At 49.0% G+C, this 15,700-nt stretch overlaps 1 protein-coding gene across 3 annotated transcripts in view; it reads right to left on the bottom strand.

Annotated features, from left to right (window-relative positions):
• The window catches only part of Wipi1 (WD repeat domain, phosphoinositide interacting 1), a 37,229-nt gene extending 21,778 nt beyond the window's left edge, over positions 1-15,451 (bottom strand). Inside the window, exons 1-3 of one of the 3 annotated variants that reach the window (XM_008768367.3) lie at positions 15,433-15,451; positions 9,630-9,712; positions 7,446-7,615 (exon numbers count right to left, since the gene is read on the bottom strand). In XM_008768367.3, coding sequence (XP_008766589.1) covers positions 7,446-7,532 — 87 coding nt within the window. In that variant the 5' untranslated portion in view covers positions 7,533-7,615; positions 9,630-9,712; positions 15,433-15,451. Of the gene's footprint in view, positions 1-7,445; positions 7,616-9,629; positions 9,713-14,940; positions 15,066-15,432 lie in introns of those variants that run through there. The other 2 variants (NM_001127297.1, XM_039086173.2) reach the window with 2 other exon arrangements.
• Positions 15,452-15,700: the final 249 nt, after the last annotated feature.

A 15,700-nucleotide genomic window follows, 5' to 3' on the forward strand; every position in this document is an offset into this window, starting at 1 on the left:
CCTGAAAAGGCACCTGCTAATCCTTGCTCCTGTTCCTCTGGGCCCTTACTTGATTCCAGGCCTCAAGGAGGAAGAATGTTAACGAAGCCCTTTGAAGGTCTCATACTTACGAATGTAAACAGACACAGCTCACTTAGTTGAGCAGATGCTTAAAATTCGAGATCCTGAATTTTACTTATCGATTTCTCCCTCCCTTTCTTCCCTTCTTTCTCCCTCTTTCCTTTCTCCACTCCTTTCTCTTCCCTTCTCCTTAGAATAAGACGGCTCAGGGAACCTCTTTTGTTCCGTTCCCACACTCAATGCTGGTGACTGAGTTCTCTCTCTTACGCCGGCTTCTTTAGACTCTCTGCACTGCTAAATCTTACATTTTACCCCCTACAGGTTGGGCATCACTAATTCAAAAAATTCCAAAATGTCCCAGTGAAGTTTGCTCGAAGTCTTGGACTTTTTTTCAGATCTGGCCAAGTCCGTGTAAATATTTCAAAACATGAAAAGCTAAGCTCTGGTCTGAGCATTTGGTACCCTTACATGAGATGACCCATCCCAGGTCCTTTCCCTCCCACTCTTCTCTAGAGTCATCCCCACAGACCACAGCCTCCCCACGAAGATAGCTCTCCCAGGCCCTCCATTCCCACCCCTCATGTCTGGGCACAGCTCCTCTCACAGGGCTCCTCACCCCACTATGGCACACCACCCTCTCCCTCTTCAGCTGAATGCGTGTTGGGCTCAGAGCCTCTCCCCGAGGTGGTACCCTGCATCTAAACCACTGTAAGGAAGATGGAGCATCTCACAAGTGGGGGGGCAGGGTGCTGTGTGGAGGTGCTGGGAGGGCACTTGCTTCAACAGCTCCTTCTATATTCCAGGTAGCTGCCCCTGCCCCTGCACAGCCTGACTCAGCTTCCCCAAGGTCAGCAGTGTTCCGCATGGAAGAGTGCCATTCCCCTCAGTATCAGTCCTTAGACTATCTTCCTGGAAACTGATATGGGGCGTCTCTGAACAAAGACCCAAGAGATAACTATGCACAGTCAAGTTTGTGAGGCTTTGCTTTTGGGTCAGACACTTGGGATCTGAGGTACAGCAGTGGGAAGGGAAGATAATTAAACATTATAAAACAGCTGCAGCTCTCCTCTGGGAAAGCCATGTTTTCTCAATAAAGGGAAGCCCTCTATTGGGGACTGAACCCACAGTCTTGCCTGTGATATACAGCTGCTCTGCCCCTAAGCCACAACCCCAACCCTCTTTGTATTTTGTATTCTGACGTAGGGTTTCACTGAGTTGCTAAGGCTGGCTTTGGATTCACTCTGTAGCCCAGGCATGTTTTGAACTCATGGTCCTACTGCCTCAGATGCCCAGAAGCTGGGACAACAGTGTTGCTCCCCACACCCCAAACCCACCTGCAAATGCTCTTCTCTATTTTAATTAAAACACTCTGGCCCCAGTGCTAAAACTGTGCAGGAGGAGCAAACAAAATTCTAACTGGATCTCAAAGTTGGGATCAGTGAGAGGCTCAGTGAGAAAAGGGACTTGTTTAAGTCCGAGGCTGAATTTGATCCCTGGAACCCACATAAAGATAGAAGGAGAGAATCGACGCCACACACAAAGCTGTCCTCTGACCTTCACATGTTCTCTGTGGCACATGCACAACATCTCCCATTACATGCACGCACACACACACACACCCTTTAAAACTCAATAACGGGAGGCTAGAGAAATGGCTCATCAGTTAAGAGCCCCCGATGTTCTTGCAGAGGCCTGGGTTCAGTTCCTAGCACCCACGTGACATAGTTGTCCAGAACTGCAGTTCCGGGGGACCTCACACCCTCTTCTGTCCACCATGAGCACTGCACGCATGTGGTGCACGCACATAAATGTGGGCCAAACATTCGTATGGAGAAAATGGTTTTTAAAAATTCGCTTTAAAATAAAATTTCAAGATGGATGACAGATATTGCCACGTCTCTCAAAAGTAGCCAGTCACCTGATCACTTTGCCAGCCACGCCACGGTCTGTTTTTATCCTTTCTATGTTTGTTTCTGTTCTCGGTTTCTAACAGGCCCTGGTATCCCCTTCCAGCCCTGCACCCAGTCCTCAGGAGACAGAGGCCCTGACAGGTGCATCCTGTAGGAACCTCCCCGCCTTCAGGCTGGTCTGACCCGAACAGCATAACAGTGCTGTCCGCTCTGTGGGCCACTCGTCTGGACTCCACTAGGTCACCACCATGCAGGCCAGAGAGACAAGAATGAAAAGGGAAGAAAACAGGAAGTGCAGGGAGGGAGGAGGTACTTGTCCTAAGCCCACAAGAGCTGACTTCCGGGACAAGTTCAAGCCAGAGACTGCTCAGCTACGCCCGCCTTGCCTTCAGCCAATCATTACCATTCACCTGGTAGCCCAGGCTAGCCACAAACTCCCTACGCAGCTGAGGATGACTCTGAATTTCCGAATCTCCCACCCCCACTTCCCAGAGCTGGGGTTCCAGGTGTACGTCACCAATTCTGCCTTTATGGGGTGCTGGAAACTGAACCCCGGGGCTTCGAGCATCCTAGGCAAACACTCTGTCAAACTAAAACTACATCCTAGCCCACTTTGACTTTCATTCTGTTTTATAGGTATTTAATCCTTTTTATTGATTAAAGAATCAGATAATTAAAGAATCTGCACCACAACGTAGCCTCAAAGACTTCAATCCAATCAACGATCAGTCAGACCAGAGGAGGCAGGTGGTTAGGTAACTATAAAAGCTTCCGACACTAACGACATCTTGTTTATGGTTGTCATTCAAGAAAACACACCGGAATGGCATTAACTGATAATGGGACACATCAGGATTCCTGACGGCTCTCCTTTCTGCATATGTGGGAGGATTTTGTGACATGCAGAGCCAAAGCAGGAAGTCAGGAGTCCCTCGACACCATACTCCATCTTGTTCTTCTGAGGCAGGGTCGCTCATTGAATGTGGAGCTTGAATTTTCCATCTAGGCTGGAGGTCAGCAGACCCCGGCAATAGTCTCTAGTCTCTGGCTTCCCACAGCATTAGTTATGAGTGTAGGGGAGTGTGTGTGCATGTGTGTGTGCATGTGTGTGTGCATGTGTGTGTGCGTGTGTGTGCGCGCATGTGTGTGCATGTGTGTGTGCGTGTGTGCGCGCGCACGTGTGTGTGCATGTGTGTGTGCGCGTGTGTGCGCGCGCGTGTGTGTGTGCATGCGTGTGCGTGTGTGTGCATGTGTGTGTGCATGTGTGTGTGCATGCGTGTGTGCATGTGTGTGCATGCGTGTGTGGGCATGTGTGTGTGTGCATTCGTGTGTGTGTGCATGTGTGTGTATGCATGCGTGTGTGCATGTGTGTGCGTGCATTCGTGTGTGTGTGCATGTGTGTGTGCGTGTGTGTGCATGCGTGTGTGCATGTGTGTGTGCATTCGTGTGTGTGCGTGTGTGTGTGCGTGTGTGTGCATGTGTGTGTGCATTTGTGTGTGTGTGCGTGTGTGTGTGCATGTGTGTGTGCATTGTGTGTGTGCATGTGTGTTTGCGTGTGTGTGTGCATGTGTGTGCATGCGTGTGTGTGCATGTGTGTGTGCATTCGTGTGTGTGTGCATGTGTGTGTGCGTGTGTGTGCATATGTGTGTGCATGTGTGTGTGCATGTGTGTGTGTGCGTGTGTGTGGATGTATGTGTTCACATGGGTGGCTGGGAGTTCAACTCAGATCCTTAAGGTATAGCATAAAGATGCCTACCCGTGAACTCTCTCCTAGACCTTGTGGTTTTTGGTGGTGGTGGTTTTGGTTTTGGTATGTGTTTTGGTATGGTGAGTGTGTTTGTTTTTGAGACAGGCTCTCATCGCAGCCCCGGCTTTCATGGAGTTTGCTGCATAGCAGAGGATGGTCCTGAATTTCTCATCCTCTCGCCTCTACCTCACCAGTGCTGGGATTACAGACACGCATCGTCACACCTGGTTTTCTGTGGCACTGGGGACTGGACCAGGGCTTTGTGCAGGGTAGGCAGACACTCATATACCAGCTGAGCTTGATTCCTGACCCTGAAAACAAGAGTTCAGTTTTGTTTGTTCTGAGGCAGAATCGTACTCTATGTAGCCCAGGCTATCCTTTGATGTGCAGGTTTTCCACATTGTTCTCCTGAGTGTTAGGATTACAAAGCACACTAGTAGGCCCTGTTTGGAAACAGGGAATTTTGTTTCTTTGTAACTTCTTACACAAATCTATCACTTTCTCTATTTTTAGGAAGAAGCCACATGTCTGAAGATCTGACACGGACACCAGGATTATTGTAGAGCAATACATGCTGTGGTGGCTTGGATATGCTTGGCCCAGGGAGTGGCACTATTAGGAGGCATGGCCTTGTGGGAGTAGGTATGACCCTGTTGGAGAAGTGTGTCACTGTAGGGGTGGGCTTTGAGACCCTCCCCCTAGCTGCCTGAGAGCCAATCTTCTCCTGTTTGCCTTTGGAACAAGATGTAGAACTCTCAACTCTTCCCTCACTATGCCTGCCTGGACGCTGCCGTGCCCCTGCCTTGATGATAATGGACTGAACCTCTGAACCCATAAGCCAACCCCAATGAAATGTTGTCTTGGTCATGGTGTCTGTCCCCAGCAATGGAAACCCTGACTAAGACACAGGCCTACCCCAAGCCCCTTGCCTTTCCCCTAAGCAGGTGGCTCAGCAGGCACTGTGAGACCTCCTGGTGGCAGATGAATCATCCAAGCCAAAAAGTAAGTCCAAAGCCCAACAACTTAAGAAAAGAAAATCCGGAACCCCTTCCCGATCTGTGTTGGAAGACAAAAGGCTAAGCCATACTTTCCAACCTGGGGTCGCAGATCAGATGTTCACATTGCGGTTCATAACCGTAGCAAAGGTTGGGGTCACCACCACATGAGGAAGGGTACTAAGGGGTCCGTAGCACTAGGGTGGTTTAGGACCATTAGGCTAAGGGAAGTTACAGCGTTAGCTCTGGCACTAACTGTAAAGTGTGGCCACCTCCATCCGTATCCTCTAGAAGATGAGGGTGAGGACCTGAAGTCAATGAGAGTTCTGGGAGTGGAGGCGGAGCCTAAAGTCTAAGAGACTCAGACACAGGAGCAGTCCTTCCCTGCCTCGTGCCAATGAGACTACCCTACCCGAGAGGGAGTGCGAAATCATACCAGCATATTCCACGGGTACTATCCGAGAGCGCTGGCTGTGAGAACAGTTGACAACTTAAAAAGGTGACCAGGTACTGGAACCGACATTCGGCTGTCATATAGTGGACACTACTATTTACAAAATGAGACGAACCTCGAGACAGGTCTGAGGACACCCTTGAGCCGAGGACCCCACTTAAAATCCCTCAAGTAGGGAATTCTCCAGCTGCCCTCCCTTCTCTCACTAAGACTTCAGGCTTCTTTTCTGCCTCTCGCCTGCTCCTTTGCCACTGAAATTCTCTGCCTTCCGTTCCTGTGACTGTTTTCTATGAACGTCTGTGGAGCCTCAGATTGACCAAAGCAACAAGCCAGGGGTGGTGCTCACTCTTGTAAGCGGAGCCTTTGGGGAAGTCTGCTTTGACTTCCAGGCTAGCCTTGGCTACTGAATGAGACCATTTCCACAACAAAGCAAAGCTAAAATAACCACAGTCTTTTCCTTCTCAGAGACTTAACAAAATATTTGGCCTCATTATTTTAAAAAAAATTAGATTGGCAGTTAAGAGTGCTGGCTTCTCCTACAGAGGATCTAAGTTCAGTTCCCAGCAACCACACGACAGACCATAAATATCTGTAACTCCAGTTCCAGGGGGTCCAGCGCCCTCTTCTGGCCTCCTTGGACATTGCACAGATGTGGTAACCACTTAGACACAGGAGTAGGCAAAATACTCACACATAAAATAAAGATAAGTCTTGAAAGTTATTAATTAGCACTTAATAGTTCAGACTCAAAAAGAAGGAGAGGAGGAGGAGGGAGAAGAGGAAGAAGAGGAAGAGGAGGAGAAGGCGACAACCACTGTCTTTAAGGAATGCCACTGTTTGCCCATTCCTGGGAATACTGAACAGAGTAGAGAACTCTGCACATCCCAGGGAGGGGCTCTTGGCTTATCCACTTAACAGTTAGGCAGGCAGGAAACGAGCGTTCAGAAGCTCTCTCCCATCAGCTTCCATAGCAATGAACAGAGCTGCCCCAGCCCCTGCTCTCACAGGATGTAAAACCCAGTCACCTCAGGGAGACTATACTAACACATCCGAAGTGTTTACGCTTTTTAAAGGCATATTGCATATTTAAGATGAGAGTAATTCCTTTCAACAATGAAAGCACGGGAAGAATACATCCTTAAGTGCTAGCTGGAGAAACTGTGCGTCTAGCTCAGGGGTGGAGTTCTCGTATGCATGATGTCCTAGGTTCCCTAGCGTGGCAGGGCAAGGGTAGGTGTTAGCTACAAAGGCAGAAACGTGAGACTGAGTAGCTGGCTGACCAGGAGGGGCCACATTGAGAGCAGAGGGTCAGTTTCACCTACTGATTCAGGAGGTGACCCAGGGGGACCACACCCTAGTCTCAGGTATGCCATTCTCAGAGGCAAGACCATGGTGCACAATGAATCTCACTGCCTAGGGCCAAGGCCAGAAGAGCTCTTTCTCATTTTTAGGGTGTTCTGAGGCAGTTTGTAGGACTGACGACTTGTGTCAGAGACTCAACTTACCTGGACAGGTACCGGCCTGCCCCAAGAGGAGGTGGTGAGCTTGGCCAGGCAACGACCATGCTGGAGAGAGAACTTGAGCCAGCATGACTAGGGAAGATGCACAGAGGAGATGCTCTTTACCCTTCTCCCAGGATCCCAAGCTGCTGTTACAATGTTATAAGTTCTGTTACATTGTCTCTGGCATTCAATTCTTGCTTCAGAGACTTGGGGTTCTTGTTTGTTTATTTTGTTGTTGTTGTTTTGTTGTAAAAGACAGGGTCTCAGGTAATCAAGGCCAGGTTCAAAGTTGCCACACGGTCAAGAAGGATGGCCTTCTGATTCTCCTGGGTCTACCTCCTGGGCTCTGGCATCACTGGCCCCCTCCTGAGTTTACCCTGGTACCACAGGCTCACCATGCTGCTCTGTCTGTGGGTGCTGGGGGATCAAACCTAGGGCTTGGCACGCGCCAGATAAGCTATTCCACTGAGCCACACCTCCAGGATGTTCTTACATTTATTTATGCCTGTCTGTGTGTGCATGCACGTCGTGCATGTGTGTGTGTGTGTGTGTGTGTGTGTGTGTGTGTGTGTGTGTGAGTTAGAGGATAGCTTGCAAGAGTCAGTTCTCGCCTTCGACCATGTGGGTGGTAGGGATTGAGCTCTGCTGACCAGACTTGGTGGGCCGTTTAGCCAACCCGAAAATATTCATCTTTAGAGATGGCTTTCTTCTGCTCCAGTTAGCAGAAGGCTGGATGCCTTGTGTGTGTGTGTGGGGGGGGGGGTCCCATCTCCTCACCTGTCGGTTCAGCCGAATAGACAAAATGTTACTGGAGTAGCAGTAATTACAGATCTCGGTGCCTTTCTTGAAGTGGTAGACGTTCATCTGCCGAGGTTTTGTGTGACTGACCACCACAACCAGGCTGCTGGAGAAGAGGCGCTCCACAATATACACGTCGGGGATTTCATCTGGGGAGAGGGGAGGAGCAGAAGAGAGGTCACACAGATGTCCTCTGAGAGAAAGACTGGCCTTTGTGACATTGGGTACCACACAGGCTAGTTTACAGTAGGATCTGGGTCTTTTTTTTTTTTTTTTTTTTTGGTTCTTTTTTTTTTTTCCGGAGCTGGGGACCGAACCCAGGGCCTTGCGCTTCCTAGGTAAGCGCTCTACCACTGAGCTAAATCCCCAGCCCCGTAGGATCTGGGTCTTGATGCTACTGGGTACCCTTAATCAGTAATGACCCCCACCCTAGTCACAACAGCAAGCTTTAACTGTCTCCAGGGAAAACACTCCCAGGGGCCTTCCCAAATATGTAAATCGAAGAATATGCTAATAACTAAGACTTCAGAGCCACCTTGAACACCATAGCATATAATTGCCCATCACACACACACACACACACAGAGAGAGAGAGAGAGAGAGAGAGAGAGAGAGAGAGAGAGAGAGAGAGTGTGAGTAGAGGTCAGCAGAAACCATCTTTAAAACAGAACTTTTCTCAATAACCCAGGCTGGCCTTGACTCTCGATATTTCTGCTTCAGCCCCCTGAATGCTGGCTTTTATGGGTGTGCACCACCATACTTGGTGCAAGAAAATACTTCTGAACTCTGAAGGGAAGAATAGCAGTAAGTCTCCAGAATACCACAGACAGGCCTTCGGTGTCTTTCTGAGGCTATCTTGTCAAGTATCTTTCTTGTTTGTTTATAGGAGATCCCACCGGAAGTATGACATGTGACATATACACAGTAAAATAGTCACCAAAATGTTAGGATAATAACAACACTTTACAAATATATTAGAGCCCGAGGGTACAAGAGACGGTTCAGCGGGTAAAGTCCTCTGCATACACAAGGACTTGAGTTCAAAGCCCTAGAGCCCATGCAAGACTGGATGTGGTAGTGCAGGTCTATCTATAATTCTATGAGATAGGAGGTTGAGGCAGGAGAATTCCTGGAAGCTCACGGCCCTGTTTGCCCAGGATACACAATGGCAGATAACAAAGAGACTGTCTCAAACAAGGTGAGAGGTAGAGATGGGTACTTGTGAATGGCTACACACCCTCTCTCACACATGTCTCTGTCACACACAGAGATCAAAAGTAAATACGAAGTAAATAAATTAGGAGCCCCAATTACTATTTACCAAACCACGTTCTTTCCAGAAAATACCGAGGTGACAGTGACATATGTGTCACTATGGCAACAGCATACATTATTACCCCTGAGAAAAATCACGGTCACATTTCTAAGTGGAATTACTTTTCATGTTCACTAGAAGTACTTCAACATCTTCAACATGGGTTATGTTGATACACTCATGTTACATCACTCAAACAAACATATAAACACATGTCCCTTCTAAGTGAATGGTGTCACCAAGCTACAGAGGCGGTGATGGCAAAGAGAAGTGACAGGTGCCCTTTGGGTTGACAATGCCACAGACTGATGATCGCCATGAGCACAAATATTTAGAAAAGTATCGACAATATGATGTCAAACAAGGGCTTTCTTCTTACAAAGAAGAAAATGTCACCCAAGCTATTGCCAAATTCCAATAAGAGCCCCATTGTGGCTTTTGTGCAAGAAGAGACAATGGCTTGTATTCAAATCTGCACAACACCGGCTTTTTAGGTCGAGGGCTAAGACAGAACTCAGAGGTGGAGACTGAAGTCTGAAGTCTATGGCTGGGATGTGGACTTGGTGGTCCAGTGCTTTTAAGAGGCCACGAGGGGGGTTGGGGATTTAGCTCAGTGGTAGAGCGCTTGCCTAGCAAGCGCAAGGCCCTGGGTTCGGTCCCCAGCTCCGAAAAAAAGAAAAGAAAAAAAAAAAAAAAAAAAAAAAAGAGGCCACAAGGCTCAACCCCCAGGGCTCCAAAAAGAAGAAAATTAAGACATGGGGGTGGGAGTAGGGAAGAAAGATTAACATCTGGATAGAGGATTTCGTACACACACACACACACACACACACACACACACACACACTTACTGCTTCCATGGACTTGGTCAAGTTGCTCCACAGAACTCAGAGAAAACAGCTTGTAACCAGTCTTGGTTCCAATCGCTAGGGATCTGCGGAGATAAGGACAGCACAGGAATGACAACAGACACCGTGTCCCTTTCCCCAGGGGGCTGCTGAGGTGCAGGTAAACACACATCTTCAGGACTCCGATAACTCCCTCAAGGCAGAGGAGGTTCTGGCAGACATTCATGAAGGGAAAAGGTCAAAGGCAGCTTTTTAAGAGACAGGCACTGCTTGGGCTCTGTTACCAAGGAAAATGTTAAAGCTCCCACAGCTGGGCAAAAGGACAAATAGGACAAAAGGAATGTTTAGGAAGTCTTTGTAGGACACCTCCACAAGGCTTGGTGGGAGACAGCCTTGTCATCTGTTTGGAAAGACCTTTACAGGAGGATGAGTTATTATCATTGCACGAGTACACACTTGCATGGATGTGTGTGTGTGTTCACGCGTATGCAGGGTTAGGGGTGTGTGCTGGGTGCTGTCCACGTGACAAGGAAGCTCAGTGGATTGGCAAGGCTGACTGGCTAGCCAGCCCCAGGGAGGGACCTGCTAGTTCCCACCTCCCATTAAAAACTTATTTATTGTTGTTTTTAGTACTATTAACCTTACATAAATTCTGGGGATCGAATCTAGGTCCTCTCATTGACTTAGCTATCACCCCAGCCCCGATTTTAACCCATAAATAAAAGGAAGTTCTAAACCGAAGTGGTTTGCTCATTTTTTTTTTCTTTACTTGATACAAGCTACAGATGGCTCTGTGAAGAGAAAATCTTGACTGAGAAAACGACTGCCCATCAGACGGGCTGGTAGGGGAGCCCATGGGGGTATTTTCTTGATTAATGAGAGATATGAGAGAGGACTCATCCTACTGTGGGCGGCGCCATGCCTGGACAGGTAGGTGGTCCCGGGGTTGTGTAACGCATCGAGCTGAGTGAATCATAAGGAGCAAGCCGGTAAGCAGCCCTCCCCCACACTTCTGCTTCAATTCCTGCCTCCAGGCTCCAGCCTGGAGCTCCTACCCCCACTTCCTTTCATGATGGATGGGAAGCTACAGGTGAACTAAGTAAGCCCTTTCCTCCCCACACTGCCTTTGGGTCATGATGTTCATCGCGGCAATGGAGAACAAACCAGGACACCAGGTATCCCTGGTGACTCGGTGACAACAGGTCACCGGATCACCAAGGAGTGACCGGGTGTAGCCACAGCTAATCAGAAGGACCGTATGTTCGAGGACAGCTTGGACTATGTGACAAGACTGTCCCAAAAAAGGAAAAGAGAAAGAGAATACGTGGCCTCTCGTTGGCACTTGACATGGCCTCCTTCTCGACTCTCCTGCTTTGATCTAAAAAAATGGGAGAACAAAACCTTGCAGGGAACGCTCTCCAGATGAGTCACGTGACCGCAAACACTTCCTCCCTAGGAATACGGGATGTCGGTGTTGAAATGGGCCTTCCTCCAACCGTTCGGTGCAACTTCTTCACTTAAACCAAATATATACCAAGCTGAGATTCGCTCTTCCAGGGAAGAATTATACTAAAACAAGCAGCTCACAAACCTGAATGCCAAGGCTCTTGTTTTGCTACCTTAAAAAAAGAAAAAAAGTCACGTGATCCGCCCCTCCCCCTCCAGAATTCCCTTTTCTTTTTTTTTTTTTTTTTTTTTTAAATATTTTATTTATTTATTATATATGAGTACACTGTAGCTGTCTTCAGACACACCAGAAGAAGGCATCAGATCCCATTATAGATGGTTGTGAGCCACCATGTGGTTGCTGGGATTTGAACTCAGGACCTCAGGAAGAGCAGTCGGTGCTCTTAACCACTGAGCCATCTCTCCAGCCCCAGAATTCCCTTTTCTATACAAACAGCCTGGGATGCAGGAACAAGCAACTGCTGCCAGCTTTTAATCAGCAAGGCAGCGGGTTCTAGGCCTTAGCGCTCCAACCTTGGAGGACTAGGGTTTGGCAACCAGCACCACAAACACCAGCACTAGTAAAAGTAGACAAGGAGGATCTTTGAACTCTGAAATATACTGGAGTGGTTACTATTTGGGGGTTTTACTTCCTAATGCAGAGTTTTCAGGTAGCCCAGGCTGGCCTCAGAAATATGCTAGGTAGGGAGCCCAGAGTTTCGAGTCCTAAAACAAAACTAAAGAGATGTGCAATCCCAACACTCGGGAGGTGAGGTGGAGGCAGGAGGATCTCCACTTAGCTGAAGGCGTCCAGGGCTACACAAATCGATCCTTTTCACCCCCCCCCCCACTTATAAAAACAAAACAAGTCCCACCAAGACACCACCAACAAACTAACCAAAAGACTTAGCGATTTAAAGTAGGTGTCAAGGGTTGGGGGGGGGGGGGTGATTCAACCAGAAGCTTGGGAATCTGGGTTTCAACCCCATACCCCATGTAAAGGTGGAAGGAGAAGGTCCACCTCCCCAGAGTTGTTCTCTGACCTTCACATGCATGCTCTGGCCAGCGTGGCACCCACCCCATCATGTGCACACACATGTGCACACACAGTAATAAGTAAGTTCAAAAGCATCATTTTCAGGGTGCAAGTCCTGATTTCGGCACAAAAAGGTTTCTTTGTTTCTTCATTTTATGCTTTCGAAAGAGTCTGTTACTCATGCCGCCTCTGAGCGGTTGTGGGTTAAAGTGGTCTTTTTAACTCTTGCCTCAGTAGTACCTAGGATTCCTCACAAGCTGCCACACTCAGCTCAGAAGGGTTGGATGGGTGAGAAAAGGGTGCGGTGATCACTCCTGTGTTTTTAATGATTGCTCTATGGCCAGAAAAGACTCCATGTTAAGGAATTCAGATTTTTATCTTATTTTTACCTGTAAGTCCTTTCTATAAAAACAAGATTCTCACTACTACTCATAGAAGTGGAGTCGGAGACAAATCCCAATCACTATCCAAGATTTAAAATACAGCTGAAGCGTCTAGCCCAGTTACAAAGCATTAGTGTGGACGACACTGGTAGATCTTGACTCCCTTTACCTGCCTTCTCTAGAAAGACTAGGTCTCCAGCTCAGCTCACACATATAGAAAAAGACACACCAATTCACCTAAATGCACCCAGTGAGGAAGATGATTTATTTTAAAATTCAATGTCATACCCTCCATGGCTCCAAGCAACTGACCGTGACAAGACCTTTTATTTATAGGAGAGGTAGAGCTGCCCAACAAGCCTTCGCCCAGGAAAGCAGAGCTGACGGAGGAAATAAACTTTCAAAGCACCTTACAGGTTTTGGAAGACAGCATTCTTACCGGGCTGTGACTCTGTATTGTTTAATAACTAGAGTGGATGACACTTGTTTTCCAAATCCAATAATATCACAAGGTGTAATTTGGCTGATTTACTACTTGTAAGTAAACTACCTCCTCCTCCTTAAATGGGGTTCAACTGGGAAGGAAAACACGTTCACCATTTCAACAGAACACTCTTGCAAAAGTTTCTTACAAAACGTCAGAATTTTATCCATCCTATCATGCACTTAAGTCTCATCTTAGGAGATAATCCCCAAAACAACTCAACAGGTTACAACAGCTTTAAAAGCAAAGACATACTAATTCCAGTGCCTGGAGGCTGGGATATAGCTCCATGGTAGAGTCTGTACTCAGGATGATTGAGACATTGGGTCTTATGCTCCATACCCTGCATGCCTCCTACCCTAACCCTGCTCACCCACCCACACAAGAAAATGGGGCTGGACTTGTCTGGCATGTATAAAGCCCCGAGTTCCATTGCCAGCACTGTATAAACAGAGTATGGTGATATTTCCCGTAGTCTCAGTATTCCAGAATGGGAGGCAGGAATCAGAATTCGAAATTCATGGGGTTGGGGATTTAGCTCAGTGGTAGAGCGCTTACCTAGGAAGCGCAAGGCCCTGGGTTCGATCCCCAGCTCCGAAAAAAAGAACAAAAAAAAAAAAAAAAAAGAATTCGAAATCCATCCTCATCTGGTAGGGAATTTGAGGCTGTCCAGATTACATAGAGACAGGCTCAAAACAAAAAGAAAATACCAAGAAAATTCCACAAGGTACCACACTTAATAGTTTGCGAATATTACATGTTATGTTATTGGGAGATGTTGTAAGATGGACTTTTTTATTGTGGGCTGTGGTCAGAGGCAGCCTGAGAGTCACTCATCTAGCCAAGCTGTCGAGTTACTGGATTACATGATTACACGTACAGATTTTTCAAACAAAGACATATTGTTCGGAGCAGGGGTTTTTCAAACAGAAACACAAAGGGAATGAAAACCAGGGCTGCTTATGGCCTTAATTACACCAACGAATGAATGTTCAATATTAGCACAGTTCAGCCAGCAGCGGCCGAGGCACAAGCCTGAAGCTGAGCCCAAACAAGGAACAGAGCAGAAACTGGTACAGCCGGAAGTGGGACACTGGGAAGTGGTCATCCCTGCCCTGATGCTTCAGGGCTCCACATTCCAAAGAGATTATTCCATATGGTTCCCAGGCTGGCTTCCACAAAAACAGGGAAGGGAGCAGTAGTCTGCGTCTAAGATTTAGTTCTGCAGATGCCTAGAACTCAGGCAAGCAATCCCTGGTTCATGGACCAAAGTCTAAATGTTGACCATCATAGTGAAACATTAAAAATCCACTTAAAAGCAACAGGGTGGAGCGCCTGCTTCCGGGATGGGAAGTTGTCTGGGGCAGAGAAAGGGTTCCCGAGCTTCCAGGAGATTCCTGGGACTGGGGAGACAATGAGTAAACACAGAAAAGCAAATAAAGAAAAGCTTCCTAAGGCCAAAGCGATCAGCCAAGATGCCCAGTGCTGGGCTGGCCGGGTCACAGGGATAGGCTCCTGTTTGTCCGAGGCCCTGCCCAAATGCCACGTTGAAATACTCAAGGACAAATGGTAAAGTTTTCCCCATCTTCCCGACTCTCGCATCCTCCCTCTTGAGTCAAGTTGCACATTCCTCCCTCCCCACACCTTTGTTTTGGTCCCTGATCTCCCTTTCGGTCACTAGGTGGCCCACACCAAGTCCCTCCCCCACATTCAAGGTCCCCCTCCTCCCTCCTCGCTGACTTCTTTGGGTCACCCTGGCTGGTTCTTTCTGGCAGGCTCTGATGGCAGTCGTCTGGGTGGGCTCAAGCCCCACTGCCGAGCAACGCCGCAACGCAGGCTGCCCCGCCGAGGTCCCGTCGGCGCGCAGGCCCGGGCTAGCCACCAGTTGCGTTACAGGACAACACCCTTTGGTGGCGACATTCTGTCCCCCACTTCCCCGGCCAGGGGGCTGGAGCCGTGGCTTACGTGCAGTCTTGGTTGAAAGAGAAGCAGCTGAGCGCCGCCTCCACTCGGCCCGGAGGGGCATCTGCAGCTTCGGCCTCCATCGGGGGCTCGACCCGAAAAGCCGCACCTCTGAGCGGGGGACAGCCACCTCAGCAGCCCGCCCGCGCCGGCTCCGTGGGCCGGCTTGCCGCCTCGGTCCCGCCCCGGCTCGCCCCCAGACAGGCCACGCCCACTCAGGGACCACTTAGCCTTGCCCCCCGCAAGACCCCGCCCTCACACGACTCCCACTTAGCTCCGCCCCACCCAACTTCCCCATATATCCTAAAACAGCTAGGCCCCGCCCCTGCCTCGAGTACCGCCGCTCCAGGCTCTAGTCCTGCCTGGGACCTTTAGGACCCGCCCCACGCATTTCTCACTTAGCCTCGCTCTCTCCCCATTCCGCACCTAGCCCCACCCCCTCACAACCCTGGCCCCGCCCTGAGCCAAACAGACCCCGCCCCCGATCCGCCCTACCTCTAGCTCCGCCCCTCTCCAGACGAGCCCGGACCCCACCGCGCCTCTTATCTCAGGGAACAGGACAGCTGACAGAACAGGGCCTCCGCAGACAGCCACGATTGGCCTCCAACTCTTTTAGTCACTCAAAGGGGGTAGTGGGCGGGACAGCTGCTAAAAACCCGCCCTCTACTCGTAGACGCCGCTTGCCATTGGTCGAGGATGGGTGAGGCAAAGGCAGCAGGCCACGTGGTGGTGTTTTCATTGCCAGAGCGTCCAGAGGGTGAGG

The sequence above is a fragment of the Rattus norvegicus genome, chromosome 10 (genome assembly GCF_036323735.1).
Source record: "Rattus norvegicus strain BN/NHsdMcwi chromosome 10, GRCr8, whole genome shotgun sequence".
Taxonomy (NCBI): Eukaryota; Metazoa; Chordata; class Mammalia; order Rodentia; family Muridae; genus Rattus; species Rattus norvegicus.